Source organism: Marmota monax, unplaced genomic scaffold (assembly GCF_021218885.2).
Source record: "Marmota monax isolate L192 unplaced genomic scaffold, Marmota_monax_Labrador192_F-V1.1 WCK01_AAM20220418_F8-fsc00237, whole genome shotgun sequence".
Lineage (NCBI taxonomy): Eukaryota > Metazoa > Chordata > Mammalia > Rodentia > Sciuridae > Marmota > Marmota monax.
This window is the reverse complement of record NW_026694627.1, coordinates 134,515-151,395: the sequence shown is the minus strand read 5'-3', so window position 1 is coordinate 151,395 and position 16,881 is coordinate 134,515. Positions and strand designations below refer to the sequence as shown.

At 43.4% G+C, this 16,881-nt stretch overlaps 1 protein-coding gene across 10 annotated transcripts in view; it reads left to right on the top strand.

Moving 5' to 3' along the window:
* Positions 1–16,881, top strand: part of Gtf2i (general transcription factor IIi) — a 94,802-nt gene that overhangs the window by 63,226 nt on the left and 14,695 nt on the right. For all 10 annotated transcript variants that reach the window (XM_046422794.2, XM_058572215.1, XM_046422793.2 and 7 more), the window contains 11 exons: positions 3,026–3,136; positions 4,163–4,228; positions 7,112–7,295; positions 8,373–8,431; positions 9,211–9,282; positions 10,787–10,970; positions 12,110–12,168; positions 13,174–13,245; positions 14,140–14,323; positions 15,278–15,336; positions 15,723–15,797. In XM_046422794.2, the coding sequence (XP_046278750.1) occupies positions 3,026–3,136; positions 4,163–4,228; positions 7,112–7,295; positions 8,373–8,431; positions 9,211–9,282; positions 10,787–10,970; positions 12,110–12,168; positions 13,174–13,245; positions 14,140–14,323; positions 15,278–15,336; positions 15,723–15,797 (1,125 nt within the window). The remainder of the gene's footprint in view (positions 1–3,025; positions 3,137–4,162; positions 4,229–7,111; positions 7,296–8,372; positions 8,432–9,210; positions 9,283–10,786; positions 10,971–12,109; positions 12,169–13,173; positions 13,246–14,139; positions 14,324–15,277; positions 15,337–15,722; positions 15,798–16,881) is intronic.

Here is a 16,881-nt window from a genome sequence, read left to right as displayed (position 1 = left end):
TGGGTATGTGTCATTCTCTGGTAACTTTTTGTGGAATTCATTCTTTGACAATGTCAAAGAATTAGTTGCTGCATATAAATAAGCCCTATACTAGGCATGTTCACTTAAATTTTCCACAAATATTGGGGACCTTGTATGTGCCAGGCAGTGTACTGGGTGCTGAAGATTTAACAGTGGGCAAAACAGGTGGATCAGTTGGCATGCTTTGAAGAGGAATGACAGGACCTGCTGCTTATTTCAAGAAACATTGCCACAGTGTTGAAGGCACTCAGAATAACTTACACTAGAAAGAGAACTCGTTCAGGGGGGCGTGGCATTCACGCAGGGCACAGAGAGAAGTGCTCTCAGCAGGCGGGGGCAGTAGAGAGGTAGGAGTGAGTGCCTCTGGGTGGGTTTGAAAGAGAGCGTGTACCTGGCTAGTTCTAGGTAGGTTGGTTACTGTGCTTCTCGGGAGTGCTACTGGGATAGATTGCGTAAGTCAGCATTTTAAAAGTTTGTGTTGTAAATTTTTATAGCTTTTAAATAGTTGGTGAATACATAATTGTTTATGTAAAAATGTGGATTTTAGGTCAGTTATTTTAAATTGGATGCTTGTGTGAAGAAATGGGATCTGTTTATTTGAGCTGTGCAGTGTAATTAGTGGCTCTTTTTCAAAAGACACAGTATACCCAATTTTTTTTTAAACTTTGAACGCATGTAAGTTTGGATGTTAAAAAATTGACCATCTGATTATGATGAAAGTCTACCCTGGATGGCCAGCTTGAGGCCAGCCTCAGCAGTGAAGGATATCTTGTCTCAGAATAAAAAATGACAAGATCTGGGGAGTCCAGTCCAGTGAGAGTGTCCCTGGGTCAAATCCCTAGTATGGGGGGCGGGGAAGGCCATCAAAATCCTGTCACACACTGTTTAGCAAGCGCTGGCTAAACACAGACGTGGTGGCTGAGCTCCCGCTCTGAACCGAGGTGTGCAAGTGGCTTGTAGAAAGGAAAACAGGTTTCCTCTCGAAATTTCAAGTGAGGGACCCTGTGGCCTGAATTTTCAAACTATATTTTGAGAGTTAAACTTAAAAATAATACTTCATATATTTGCCATTATGTTTTCACTTAATCTATTTATATCACCTTTGACTATTTGAAATCCTTACAGTAGTTTATAAACTGAGGTGATGTAGACAGTCTGGTCTTACTTTACTGGGGGTTTGTAATTTTTAAGTTATTTTCAGATTTCTTTCCTTGATTTTCCTTGAAACAGGGTTTCTAAAATGGCTTCACCACAACAAGGTGTTTAGAATGTTGGAAATTATTAATATGTTTTCCTGAAATAAAAGTATCATCCTCAAAAAGCAGTTTCATCTTGCCAGACACATAATTAGGTTCCAGTGGGGTTTTATCTGGTGCCTGTTGGGTTGGTACAGTTTTTTTACTGTAACAGCTGGCAGATACTCTCAGGTGACTTTGGCATTACAGGGAGGCCTGGTGGCAGCCAGCAGGACAGTAGTGTCGTCTGTGTTCCCTGCTGCCGCAGGGCAAGGAGGTGCCTGAATTTTCAGCTCCGCTCAAGGTTCCCCTTCAGATCCAGCACTTGGTTGGGTGCACGTGCATGCCTGTGACAGGAAGAGCCAAGTTCAAGGCCAGCCTCAGCAATTTGGTGAGACCCTGTCTCAAAATAATAGATAAAAAGAGCTGGGGAATGTGACTCAGTGGTAGAGTGACCCTGTGTTCAATGCTTTTCACCACTGGGGGGAAAAAAGCTCTCCCGTGGCCAGAAAGATTTAAAAAGACAGACAGACAGAGAGTACTGCAGCTGGCCTGCCGCTGTGCCAGGCAACATAACATGGTACATAGAGCTAGATGGGCAGGTTTTTCCTTGCAGTACTGGGGATGGACCTCAGGGGCACTCTGCCCCCAGATATACCCCCAGCCCTTCATACATTTTTTTATTTTGAGACAGGGTCTTATTAAGTGGCCCAGGCTGGCTTCAAACTTAGAATCCTTTTGACTTCAGCCTCCGACGAGTTGCTGGGATTTATAGGTTTGTGGCACTGTGCCCTGCTTCAGATGTGCATTCCTTCCATTTCTGAGAGTTGACCTCGTGGTTAGTGGACAGGACAGTAACTACCCCAGAGTGTGGTCGTGGCTGCACTGTGTGTGTAGTGGTGGGATGTGATCAGATTACCCCACGCTCTCTGCACCCATGTAGTTGTGAAGCGAGAGCAAGTTCATCTGCCCTAAAGCAGTTTCTTGCCGCATTTGACCCTCTTGTCATTGCTATTGTCTTTTAAACAGCAATTATTTTTCGCTTTATATGTACGATATTTGTTATTAAAATGGTATTCTTCACGATTTACAGATGATGTTTAAATAGAACTCCCAGTGGCATGGGTTGCCTGGGGTTCTTTGGGAGGACTCTGGTATTGTAGACATACTCTGCAGGAAATTAGCATAGGCCTCCAACAGGTGTCTTCAGCCGTCTGTGTGCAGATCTGAAGGCCCATTTATGCATGTGTCCTTTGTTGCGTGAACCAGCATTTGTTTCATAAGTAATATAGCCCTGTTTCTTTCATCTTGTAAATTTTGTGTTTGATATACAGTTAATCCACCCTCCCTTGTTGATACATGCTTGGGTTTTCTATAAACTCAATGTAAGTATTTTTCATTCGAACCTTATTTGTCCTCCTGCTGTGTTTGGATAAATTTAGGTGAGTGTCTCTGTTAGAACTTGTTCTTGAAAAATCTAGAGTAAGATTCTAGGCAGCCATTTGAAAAATACTTGAGGAGATGGAGAATTTTATAATGTGGCATCTCAGATGGAGCGAACTAAAAACACTAGCAAGGCAGAGGAGCAGGCTGCAGCCGTGCACTCGCCAGAGGAGTGGGAGGTGGCGGCCTGGCCTGGAAATCTGTAGTGGCAGGGGTCCTAGGAGTGGTTCTTGATGTGCCTTGTGCCTTTGGTGCGAGAGGTTGACAGGCCTGGGCTGTCACTCGTGTACCCCGTTCCTCTAGTAATGACAGTTTTCTTTCTCAAGATGATGATTACTCTCCACCCACCAAGAGACCAAAGAGCAACGAGCCTCCACAGCCGCCTGTCGCAGAGCCTGCAAATGCCGGGAAGCGGAAAGTGAGGGAGTTCAACTTCGGTAGGTGGAGCAGGGCCTCTCCAGCTCTGTGCTGTGGTGACAGGCGGAGGCCCTCAGTGGGGACAGCAGCTCTGTGGTCTCTTCTGGAAAGTGGGCCCAGTCAGTTGGGTTCGCTGAAGCCTTAAGCATGTAGCTTCTGGCGTTAAGCACAGCGAGCGGACTCTGTTGATGACTTAGCAATTATTTCTCTTAGCCTTAAAATCTCCTTTTATTTAAGGACTGTTTGACTTCTTGATTTTCATTTTTGTTTTGTGTGACTACCATCTGCTAATACACCAGTCCCCAGTCAGTGGATTAAGGGACTAAATAAAATATCCGTGGTGAATTGTATGTGTGAGCCATACTTCCAATAAAGAGAATGCTTATCTCATTTATGTTTGAAAACAACATTTTATTCATTCATTCATTCATTTATTTCTCTATCTATCTATTTATTTATTTGTGGTGCTGGGGATTGAGCCCAGGGCTTTGCCCATGCTGGGGAGGTGCTCGACACGGAGTCACAGCCCCAGCCCTGGAGGCAGTGTCTTTTAATATCCTCCCTTGTTAAAGTCACAACTACTAGATGGAGATTGAATTTTTGTCTACATAAATTTATTCACGCTTATGTTCTTTAAGACTCTGTGAAGTTGCAGCTACGCACTTGTCAAGTCTTACTTCTGCCCAGCTAGCACCCTCCTTGGAGGATTCCTGAGTCCCCTGGAGGCCCTGCTCTCTTGCCCTTGTTTTGTGGTGTTTAACTGCACTGGTCTTCTCTGACCTCCTCCTTGTCAGAAACTGAAAGGCTTTAAAACTGGGAGGTAGTCATTGGGAAGGGGTTTGAAAATAAACTTAAAAACGTTCCTTAAATCTCCTTTTGAAATCAAGAACCACAAAATGGGGAGAAGCCCTGGGAAAGCAGTGCAGCCTGAGGGAACTGGTGAGAGTCAGGCTCTGGGGTGGGCTCACAGCAGGCGATGTGGGTCATGGAGGGCACAGCGGAACCCGCCTGCGCATCTGATACTGACCGTTCCTCTCAATTTTCAGAGAAATGGAACGCGCGAATTACTGATCTACGTAAACAAGTTGAAGAGTTGTTTGAAAGAAAATACGGTATGTCTGAATGGAAGAATTCTTTTAATTCTTGGTTGGAAGTATTTAAACAGTGGAGTTGGTGTTCACCATCTCAAGGTGAGGAGCGCATGGCCAGGGCTGTCCTGGAGCCTTGCCTCCCTCATACACTGTCCCCAACAAGGTCATTTACAGAGGTCACTTTCAGAGGCTGGATAGTGGAAACTTTATTTCTTAATTTCCTTAAATGCCTATTAACATTTCTTTTAAATGTTGAGTATCCACATTTGGGGATATCTTTACATATCATGACAAAGTCTTGGATTTTAAAAGTTACTTGAAGATGGTTTTCCTGAGCTGCTTCTGGTCTGCTGTGTTAATAAGTTCATTATTTATTGAGATGCCTGTATTTTCTGTTGTTGATGTATAAATAAGTTTGTTAGATTTCAGAATCTTGGGCTGGGGATGTGGCTCAAGCAGTAGCGCGCTCGCCTGGCATGCGTGCAGCCCGGGTTCGATCCTCAGCACCACATACAAACAAAGATGTTGTGTCTGCCGAGAACTAAAAAAAATAAATAAATATTAAAAAATTCTCTCTCAAAAAAAAAAAAAAAAAAGATTTCAGAATCTTTACTCCTTTGCTTTCCTGCTTTATCCTGTAGTTACTCTTATAATGGTGAAAGAAAAGCGATTTGTTATCACCAGCTGGTGTATATCAAATGCTCATCTAAAAAAAGCAATAATCATTGAAAAATGTCATGTGTTTTATCTTTTCCCCCTAGTCCTGGGGATTGAACCCAGGGTTGTATTCATGCCAGGCAAGGGCTCTTGCCTCCCATGAGGCAGGCTGCAAAATTTTGTAATACAGTTGGTTTTTTTGTTGTTGTTTTATTTTGAGCAGGGGTCTTATAAAGTTGCCTGGTCTGATCTCAAACTCCTGGGCTCGAGCAATTTTCTTGCCTCCGACTCCCAAGTAGATGGTACTCTACAGGTGTGCACCATTGCACCCAGCTCAATATATTGAAATTTAGCTTGCAAATCTATTATAATGTTTTCCTGCATCATTTAATTTCTTATTTCTTTTTTGTCTTGGTAATTGAACCCAGGAGTAATCTACCACAGAGTTATATCCCTAGCCCTTTTTTTCCTATTTTGAGACAGATCTCTGTTAAGTTGCTGAGGCTGGCTTTGAAATTGTGATCTTCCTGCTTCAGTCTGCCTACTTGCTGGGATTACAGGCCTGCACCATGGCGTCCAGCTGCCATTGAATTTCTTTATGTGAAGTTTTGTAGCATTAGAACTTATATTGCTGTTATTTACCGTAAGAAACTTGAACATAGTTTTTCTTGAATCCAGCAGTGCTTAGCCACTGAGCCATGTCCCTGGCCCTTTTTTGTCTTTTTATTTTGAGACAGAGTCTCTGTAAGTTGCTGAGAGGTTGGCCCTGACTTTGATCCTCCTGCCTCAGCCTCCTGAGCCACTGGTATTACAGGCGTGCCCCACCGTGCCTGGCTCAACATTTGTTTAATTTTTTTTTTTTTTTAAGTTGTTGATAGACCCTTTTCTTATTCATTTATTTGATTGCGGTGCTGAGAATCAAACCCAGTGCCTCACACATTGAACCACGATCCCAGCCCCAACATTTGTTTCTTTGTCAGGGTCAACAAACCAATTGCTCAGTGAAAATCTAGAATTAAGAGTAAGTTTGCTAACTTTTCTGAAATGCTTTCAGTTATTTCCTTAAGGTTCTTTTAGTTTTCCTCCCACTTTGTCAGAGTTTCAAGCCTGTTTTTGCATGTGCTTTTAATTGCTCCATTTCAAAGCAGAATGCACATGACATACTTTGTGTGGAAGCCATGTGACATAGTGAGGAGACCACAGGCTCTGGGGACAGAGTGCCTGAGTGTGTCTCTGCCCTCTGAACTTTCTGTGAAGGGAGAAGGCACACCTTCCCTGCAGGTCTGAGGCTGCAGAGTGCTGCACATGGCACCTGCCCAGAAGCCCATGACCCGCGCCCTGCCCTGCTCTCACGCTCGGTTCTGGCTGTTCTGGGTAGAATGGCTTGGTGCTGACAAGACGTTATTGATTTCCACTCCCATAAAGTGTAGTGGAGGTTACGTTTTGAGCTTTTGTTGTGAATGTGATTTATTCGGTTATTTTGCATAGAGCAAGGAAAATAATTGTTTAGCAAATCTTGTGAAATTGCGATCACAATCTTCACATCTTATAATTTCAAAGCCAGTTGAAATGGCAGTTTCTTTAGGGCAGACATTTTCACAGGTCTGTAAATGTGTTTTTTAGATTCAGCATATCAGCAAAGGAGGGGCTGTGCATCTCCCTTGGCATTCATGTGTGGCGTGGCACTTGAAAGTTAATGTTCAATAAATAGGTTTCTGTTCAGAATACTAGTAAAATATGAGACTTAATGGGGAGGGCAAGCTATATCTGATTATTCCTATTCCCCAGGCTTTGGACATTTCATAACTCTTGTATTATTTTACTATTGAATAAATAAGTATTAGCAGAAATTTTTCATAAGTTTCTCCTCTTGTTATATAAAAGTAATCCTTTGTGAACCCACAACATTTAGACCACGTATGTCTTCTACACGCTGCTGCTCTTCCCGGCACAGCTACCCCAGGAGTGGGTAGTGCTCCTTTCCCTTTCACGCTCTGCCTCCATTTTCAGCAGAAAGTCTGGCTCCGTCTGCAGTGCCTTAGGTTAGGGTTAGGGGGACAGAATATGGGTTCCTGGGTGTTCTTTTAGTTGTCATGGGCTTTTTTTTTTCTGATTCAGTTTTACTAACAGGAATAAGATAAAATGATAGGCACCCAAGAACAGTGTGTGTTTGATTATTACTTTCTACAGCGTGCTCAGATCCCTGTCTTGTAATGACACGATTCCTTTCTCTTTTTATCGTTAAAGCTCAAGCAATAAAAGCCAAAGGTCCGGTGACGATCCCATACCCTCTTTTCCAGTCTCATGTTGAAGATCTTTATGTAGAGGGACTTCCCGAAGGAATTCCTTTCAGAAGGCCGTCTACGTATGGAATTCCTCGACTCGAGAGGATATTGCTTGCAAAGGAAAGGATTCGTTTTGTGATCAAGAAGTAAGACGCATGCACTTCACCATTTCTTGCCTTTGTTCTCATTAGGATGTGATCGACACTCATGAGCCACGAGGGTTGTATAAATGTTTGGGTTACTATATGTAATTTTATCTTCCACTTTTAAGTTGGTCTGTGTGAAGAATTGCCTCAGTATGCTACAATTGACTTTTGAACTTCAAACACTTGCCTCTACCCAGTGGGTCTATAATTGTCCTTTTCCTTCCATTTTTTGCTAGGTATACTAATGTATGTCTTAGTTTTAGTTCTACAAATTTCAAAGCATATGTGTAAATATGAGTGTACAATAAAGGGCTGTGGGTATACCTCATGGTAAAGCCCCCTGGTTTTAATCCCCAATAACAAAAAAGAAAAGCTCTAAATTTTTTAGCATTGACTTTAAAAGTGTAGGGTTTTTTTAATCTCAGAATTTAGTAAATGTTTTGTTTCACAGTTTATTAATATTATTCAGACACTATGAATTCTGCTGACATCATTCTATATGAATTTCTGACATATTTAGAATTTTAGTTACCAGTTGTTAGGTGTTGGGAAGTAGATAGTCTTGAAAATAATATAAAATTAAAGGATCTCAACAGGCGCGGTGGCACACGCATGTAATCCCAGTGGCTGGGGAGGCTGGGGCAGGAGGATTGTGAGTTCAAAGCCAGCCTCAGGAATGGTGAAGTGCTAAGCAACTCAGTAAAAACCTCTCTCTAATTAAAATAGGGTGAGGGACATGGCTTAGTGGTCGGGTGCCCTGAGTTCGACTCTTGGTCGCACCCCCTTCCCCCAAATTAAATAATCTCACGTAAAATTTTTGTAATTGCTTATTAAAATGCCTTTGGGTTGCGAAGGTGCCTGTTTTCCTGGAGGACACAAGATCCCCAAGGCACCTTAGGAGACTTTACAGTCACCATTCTGTTCACCCTGTAGATACCCAGAAACTTAGGTTTACTGTGCCCCAGAGTCCAGGAGGTCTTTTCTTCTTGACACCGGCCTTCGTGGCGTCAGTATGTACTCGGGTTCCCATCTTGCCACCTGCTTCTGGTGGTCCTCACTGCTCACTCTGCCTTTCAGACACGAGCTCCTGAACTCCACGCGGGAAGACCTGCAGCTCGACAAACCCGCGTCCGGAGGTGGGTCTCCAGTCTTGGCGACAGCAGAAGGCTGTGTGCCTTGGTCTCTCCTTTGAGCCACCTGTGGGGAAGGAAGGTACCACGGCCACTGGTGGGGTGCCACTGCAGGCACAAGTGTTTCAGAGTCCTCCAGAACCGTAGCTCGCTTTCTCAATGGTGGCCCATCGTGAACAGTGGGGAGGGACATCCCGTTACTAGGTAGACAGAACTGAAGGAACCCTGCGTGTTCTACTTTTGAGAGGCAGAGTTTTGCTTCACCACCATTTTTTCAGTTGGACTGATCTCTCCTGGTCCCTGGGCCCCTCATTGAAGGGCTGGGTGTGGCGACCGCTCCTGTGCCTGGGGGCTGGCCTTTCAGAGCAGGTGGCTGCAGCCCTGTGAGCCGGTCCTTCTTTGCAGGAAGTACAGTGTATTTCTTTATGTTCTTGTTTGCCTTTGTCTGGAGTGGAGGGGGGCAGGGGTGGAAGATGGAAGCCCCACACGGCTGGAGCTGGGTGTCATGGAAGTACTCTGCCTGTGCGGTCACATCCCTGGACTTTCATTGCAGAATGACTTGCTTGTTCTTGAGTAAACCAGTTTTTTTCCTGGCTTTATTGAACTCGGTTTCATTGGTTGTTTTTTTGCTCAGTCAGCATCTCTTTAGTAATGAAGCACTCCGACATCTTAGAAATGGCTTAGTCACAAAAAGGAAAAAAAATGACATTTTATGATCATGATATGTCACAGTCTGAGCCCTTAAAGCCACGAAATTGAGAAAATTTATGTACTTATTCTTACAGTCAAAGAAGAGTGGTATGCCAGAATCACTAAGCTAAGAAAGATGGTAGATCAACTTTTCTGCAAAAAGTTTGGTAAGTCTATTTTTTTCCAACTGAAGCATATTATACAATGTTTTTTTTTTTTTCTTTCTAATTTAAGGAAAGTAAGATGAATCTGATTCACCTTCAGATTTTTCATAGCATATTTGAAGATCTTTTTAGTTGTAGATAGACGCAATACCTTTATTTAATGTGGTGCTGGGGGTCGAATCCAATGCCTCACAAGTGCAAGATGAGCACTCTAGCACTGAGCCACAACTCCAGCCCTAGGATTTTTTTTTTTTTTTTTTAAGGGGAGATAGTAGAGTGATTGTAAGTACCCTTTCCTAATGATTTTGTTTGGCTTGTTGTGCTGAGGATCAAGCCCCAGGTCTCGAGCCTGCAAGGCACATATAAAGCCCCATCCCAGCCTGAGTGACTGCTTTATTTGTGCTGGTAATTTGATGAAAGAAATTAAGTCAGGCCAAGAACACAGAAATGCAGTGAGCCCCTGTGTAAACTACCAGGTGCAGAAAATTCAGTGTCACGTGCAGGGAAGGCCATATGTACTGGTGTTATGTAAATCCTTTGAATTTTTTAGAGCTCTGGACATAGTTTCGGAGCGGGATTAGTAAATTCCGTTTTATGCTTTTTAGTTGTAATTTCATGCTATTCAAAAGTAGAGAGAAGTAGCACAGTGACCCCCAGATTCCCATTAGTCCAGTCCCACGGATCCTTGAGATTCTGTCACATCTCCTTCTCTTGTCCCAGGTTCCTCTTCTTCTGTCTTTGCATGAATATTACATAGCAGATCACTGGCATCCTGTCACTTAGCCATTCTGCGTGTGTGCCTACGCAGCATGGACATTTCCTCATGTCACATCTGACAAAACCAAGAGCTGTTTCAGGCATTGGAATTGCAGGTTGGAGGCCCATCTGAGGGACAGCGAGAGGACAGCTCGGGATGTGGCTCAGTGGTAGAGTACCCCAGGCCCAGTCCCCATCCTGCTCCCACCCCCAGATTAAAACAATTTCCTGTATCAGCTCATCCAATCTTTAATTGAGTTTTTTTTATTTATCTGGAAAATAGCTTAAATATTTTTGCTTTGAATTTGGATCTAAACAAGGGTCATGCTTAAACTTGTTTTGTGCCTCTTTTAATCTAAAACAGTCTCAGTTTAGTGTTTTTATTTTTCATCCCATCAGTTCTTAGCTGAAAATTCTTTTCTTTTTTTCTTCCTCCTTTTCTTCAGATTTCCTTCCTCTTACCTCTCCACATTCAACTTTCCTTTATGCTTATTGTTGGTTTTGTTAGGGCAGACCTGCAATCCCAGCTGCTGGGAAAGCTGAGAAATGATCACAAGGTGGAGGCTTTGTCTAACAATAAAAATAAAAACTGCTGGGGGTGTAGCTCAGTGGTAGAGCACTTGCCTAGTATATGTGAGGGAGGCCCTCGTTTCAGTTCCTGCTAAGACAGAAAATACATATACTTTGGGACTGTATTAAAATATGACTTCCACACAAACTTAGTTTCCTGCGTTGCTTTAATTTTCTTCAGCTGAGGCCTTGGGGAGCACTGAAGCCAAGGCTGTACCGTACCAAAAATTTGAGGCGCATCCTAATGACCTCTATGTGGAAGGGCTACCAGAAAACATTCCTTTTAGAAGTCCCTCTTGGTATGGAATCCCAAGGCTGGAGAAAATCATTCAAGTGGGCAATCGGATAAAATTTGTTATTAAAAGGTAAGATTATCATCTGCAGAAACAGGTTTTTAAAGTGTTTCCTAAGATGCATTTGATGAAGATGGGCCGTTGTTTTCCTTTCAGTAGAACTCTTTCTCTATATTTAAAACCAGAAAACGCCATTTAGCTTCATCTTCAGCAGGTGTTGGTGCAAGATGTACAGAACTGGGTCTGTCCTGCCCTTGACAGGCGTATGCACACACCAGAGCGCTCAGTGTTCCTGACCATGGTCAGGGGAGTTGGTGAGGACAGCAGCACCTCCAGGTGCATACAGAATAAAGGAAGGGTGTTTCAGACACCAGATGGCATAAGGAGACGGGAGGTGTCGGCTTGCTTGCATGTCTCTACATGGAGCCGTCCTGCATGGAAGGAGTGACGCCTGGCACCAAGGGCGTGGTGTAGTGGACAATGGGATCCAGACTCAGACGATAAGCATAGGGAAGCCAACAGATGCATTGACAGTCAATGAAAGGTCTAGAACAGATTCTTCTTGTCATTGCTTGGGTCTGCACTTTCGAAAGAGAATTCTGGTTTGATAGACAAGGGTTAGTTTGGCTCATCTTTACTCACAGAAGGACTGTGCAATGGTAGACTGTCGCTTGTTGGTAGTTGTGTGTATTTATTGGGACTGAGAGTTAGAAGGGAGAAACTGTTTTGTGGTATAGCACCTTGAAGATTTAGAAATAGCAGTCTGCCTTGGTTTGGAGGAAAGCAATTATTTTGCATATTTAAGCATAGAGTGCCTTTGAAGACCTCCGTGTAATTCCATGTGAGTGTGTGAAGATTGCTATTTTCAAAATAAACTAGTAGCTGGACACAGTGATACTTGCCTGTAATCCCAGAAGCTCTGGAGGCTGAGGCAAGAGGATCAAGAGTTCAAAGCCAGATTCAGCAATTCAGTGAGACACCTGTCTCTAAATAAAATAGAAAAAAGGGCTGGGGATGTGGCTCAACAGTCAAGTGCCCCCGAGTTCAATTTCCAGTACCAAAAAAAAAAACCCAAGAAAAACTAGGCACCCGAATGGTTTTATTTCACTGCAGAGACATATTTTAAAATAATTTGCAGTGTACAGCTACCTGAGAAAGGTCTTTAAATTGTTCCTAAATGCTCTGTCATAACATGATTCGTACTTTGACAGACCAGAACTGCTGACTCATAGTACAACTGAAGTTACTCAGCCAAGAACCAACACTCCAGGTAAGAGGGTGCGGAGTGTGTCCCTCTCCTTCCCTCAGACTCCGTCTTGGAGAGCTGTGGAGCCCTCCTTCCTGCCTCCCTGCCCGCGCCTCTTGTGAAGCTGGGCACAGGCACAGGCAGTGTGGACAGCTGAGCGTTGCTGTAGCCTGATGCTGTCTGGCAGCCACCTGTGCATCTGCCCATGCATTCTGTGCTTCCCTGTAGCCAGATTGGTGTGTTTCCCTCTGTAATCTCCACTTGGAACACAGGTGACACGTGTGTCCTCTGACAGTCTTTTACACTTGGAGCTTGTCTTGGTTCTAGCTGGCCACAGTGCATCTGTGCAACAGGCCCACGTGGCCAGTAACTTTTCAGTTAGACCAAACACACACAGAATTGTATCCCACTCCTCGGGCCCTGTTGTTAGTGAGCTCCCCCGGTGCCCGCCCTGCGCAGGGCTGAGGCCAGGCCCCAGTGGAGGAAGTGTGTTTTTCCTTCCCATCTTCTTGTTTATTGTTGCCCAATATCAGCAAAGGGGATGGTACTTTATAGATCTTTTGTGGTTTGGGGACACCAATTGTCAAGGATCTGTAAGTAGCCATGTGCAGTCTTCTGTGGCGTTCCATGTGCCAGGAAAGGAATGTGGACGGCAAAGTAAATCCCAAGTTTGCCTTGGGTGTCCCTGAATTTTCGAAGTCATCTTTGTGAATACCAAGGTGACCAGCGTGAGAGTCGGGTACATCTTGTACATGTCCTGATGCAGCACCAAGAAGGGATTTAAGAAAACCATGAGTTTTGAGCGCTCTCGCAAGAATAGGTTTTTCGTTATTTACAACATAAATTTTAAATTTGAATTCTCCTTCCTGAATCACTTCTCATGTTTGACAAATACAGGAAAGCCTTCTTTTCCTTACTACCCAGGGTTTTTGTTTTTAAACCAAAATTAAGGGCATCAATGGAAACAAATTAACTCCATTCCTATGTCTACATCTAATCTAATTAATTAGATCTAATTTTTTTCCCCAGTCAAAGAAGATTGGAATGTTAGAATTACCAAGCTACGGAAGCAAGTAGAAGAGATTTTTAATTTGAAATTTGGTAAGTAGAACACATTGGTTATGTCTTCCTGAGCTTAAAAACAAATGAAGGCCATGTTCTGAATGAATTAAAAGTTCAGGACCTACAGAAAGTTCCAGAAGTTTGTGATCGTGTTTATTTCTCCTCTAAACTTGGTACATAAACCAAGCAAATCATTATTTCTTTTGGCTGCAGTGTTCTCGCATGTCACTGTGGGAGAGAAGGGAGGAGTGGGGGAATCTCAGACCCACTGTCTCTACTTCTGATCTGGCTAACACCTGCGTGGCAAATAGGTCTCCTCATTTGTTTCAACTTAGATTTGTTGACAGCAGTTTCCTGGTGCGCTGTCTTGAGAAGGATTCTGAGGAGGCTCAGCAAGAAAGAGTGTTCAGTTGATTGGGTCTGTCTGTCATGGAGAAGGAAGTAAGGAGTGGGGAGCTAGAGTGTCCTGGGCGTTCCTGTCCATCATGTAATACCTAGTGTTGGTGGCTGTGTCCTTGAGGAGGAGCCTTGCGTCCTCTGCCTCTGGCCACTCGGCTGTGAGTGCTACACAAATGTGACCTGAACATCTTGTGTGCTTCAGTAGCCAGCTTGCACCTGGAGGACAGTCCTGAGGCGGGAGGTGCCGATGCTGGGCCCAGAGCACAGAGGCCATTTTGATTGACAGCACAACTGTGGTCCTCCTTTTGATTTAGAGTGTTAAAATGCTTCTCTAGAAAGTACGTAGGTTTTAGGATGATTCTCAGATTTTCACAGCATACTAAGCCTATTGCCTTCAGTCTTAAGGGGGATGTGGGTAGATTGTAGGGACATATTTGTGGCGACTTAAATATGTGCAGAACATAGTAAGTCGCCACAAATAAAACAAGGAAAGGTTTTTATCCACCACAAGTAACGTTCTCCTGCTCTTTTCAGCTCAAGCTCTTGGACTTACAGAGGCAGTGAAAGTACCATATCCTGTGTTCGAATCCAACCCGGAGTTCCTCTATGTGGAGGGTTTGCCAGAAGGAATTCCCTTCCGAAGTCCCACCTGGTTTGGAATTCCGCGACTTGAAAGGATTGTCCGTGGGAGCAATAAAATTAAGTTTGTTGTTAAAAAGTAAGTCGTTGGCTACCTCAGCCCTTTTTGGAATTGGTAAAGTATTTCTACTTAACATTTTTTCTTAGAAGCGTGGGACTTTGAAGTCCCTGCTGGGAAAGCCTGGCTCTGGGCTGAAATCCTATCGTTATCCATTTCCTCTGCAAATCTTCTTTTTCTTTTTCTTTTCTTTTTTTTTTTGGTACTGAGGATTGAACTCAGGAGCACTTGACCGCTGAGCCACATCCCCACCCCTATTTTTGTTTTTTTTTTTTTTTTTTTTTTTTTTTTTGAGAGAGAGACAGAGAATCTTTTAATATTTATTTTTTAGTTTTCGGTGGACACAATATCTATTTTATTTTTATGTGGTGTTGAGGATCAAACCCAGCACCCTGTGCATGCCAGGTGAGCATGCTACTGCTTGAGCCACATCCCCAGCCCCTATTTTTGTATTTGAGACAGAGTCTCACTGAGTTGCTTAGGGCTTCACTTTTGTTGAGACTGGCTGTGAACTTGCGATCCTCCTGCTTTCTCTCCTGATCTGCTGGGATTATAGGCGTGCACCTGTCTGCAAATCTTTTTTTTTTTTTTTCCTTCTGTTTTGAAAATTGGAGGCCAGCCTGGGGAGGTGACAGGTGTGCCCCACTGCCTGGTATGGATGCCATGTGCTGTGTTGTTCCTGATACATCTTATGATGGCTGAACATTGTTGATCCAAGTTCTTCTTTACCTTCTTGCAGAGCTACAGTGGTTGAAGAAACTAATTTAGTTTTAAATTTTATTTTTCAAAAACACTGATCGTGGGCTGGGACTGTAGCTCAGTTTGTCGGGTGCTTTCCTTGCATGCCCAAGGCCCTGTTCAGTCCCCAGCACCACTCACACACGAACACACACACCCAGAACCACTGGTCGTGGTCATTTACACTAACTGGCCCACCATCCAACTCTGTGTCCTGATTCTGACTTTTCTTTCCAGACCTGAGCTGGTCGTTTCTTACCTGCCTCCTGGAATGGCCGGCAAAGTAAACACTAAAGGTAAGAGGCGCGTGGCTCTTCCCCGCGCTCAGTGCTCTGGAACCTTCCTTGTCAATTTCCTTATGTCATACTTGAGCATGCACCATCTTGTGGGGTTTGGTTTATTTGTCATTTAGGTATTTTATTTAATGTTCCTCTTGTTCTTTCTCTCTCTCTTTTTCTTTTTTCTTTACATTTCATTGAAAATGTCATGTTTGCAATCCTCCTTCATTCGTGTTTCCACAGCTTTGTTGAGACTCAATGGAGGATTACACTACCAGTTTAATTCTTCAGGTTTCTTTGAAAAGAACCAAACTGTATGAATTTTAATACTCTGCTTTTATAAAGCATCCCCTTCTATAATTTTTTTAAACAATATACAAAAGTAATCGTGTCTTATTTTACAGCATTGCAGTCCCCTAAAAGACCACGGAGCCCTGGGAGTAACTCAAAGGTTCCTGAAATTGAGGTCACGGTGGAAGGTAAGGCCATTCCTTGGCAAGTTCTGTTGATTCTGCAGTGTACTAGTTATGTGAGTTCACTGGTTGTAGTTTTATGCAAATGAGTTTTTATAGACCTGGTCAATTTCAGAATGTTTTTTAATTAAAATAAAAAATGGAGACAGTAGCACATGGAGTTTTTCCCTTATCTTTTTCACCCTCTTTCTGCCCTTTTTTTTTTTTTCAGGGAAATTTAGGGATGGTTTAAGTAGTAGTGCTTTGGAATAAGATAGTTTTTACTATGCCCTCAAATTGCCTTTCTTCTTTCTGCTCCAACTGGGTCTCTTGTCTTCTCATTTCCATGGTGTTAAAATACTCAACAAAGCACCGTACGTGTTCCTCAGCCGCTGGTACGCAGGAGTGTTGCCTGCTGCCTCTGCATTAATGAGAAGGAAATAACTGCATTGGGAGGATTCTTTTTGTCCTGGGTTTTTATTTTTTGTTGTTGTTTTGGTACCAGGGATTGATCCCAGGGGCATTAACCACTGAGCCACATCCCAGACTTGTTTTGTATTTTATTTAGAGACAGGGTCTCACTGAGTTGCTTCACGCCTCACTTTTTGCTGAGGCTGGCTTTGAACTTGTGATCCTCTTGCCTCAGCCTCCTGAGCTGCTGGATTACAGACGTGTGCCCCTGCACCAGGCCTGAGTTTTCAGTTTTGCATTAAGAAATTGCTGCATGGGGTTGGGGTTTGGCTCAGTGGGAGAGTGCTTGGCTAGCATGCTTAAGGCACTGAGTTTGATCCTCAGCACCACATAAATGAAAAATAAAGATATTGTGTCCACTTAAAAAATTAATAATAATAATAATTTTTTTAAAAAGTGCTGCTATCGGCGCTGGGATTGTGACTCAGTAGTAGAGCGCTTCCCACGCATGTGTAGGGCCCTGGGTTTGATCCTCAGCACCACATAAAATTACATAACGGTATTTTGTCCATCCACAGCTACAGATATTTAAAAAAACAAAGAAAGTGCTGCTATCAAGCGGAGCATGGGTCCCTGTTTAGGTCTCCAGCACACTGAGGACCTGTTTTCTCACATGAAGGACATCAGGCATCCTGCACAG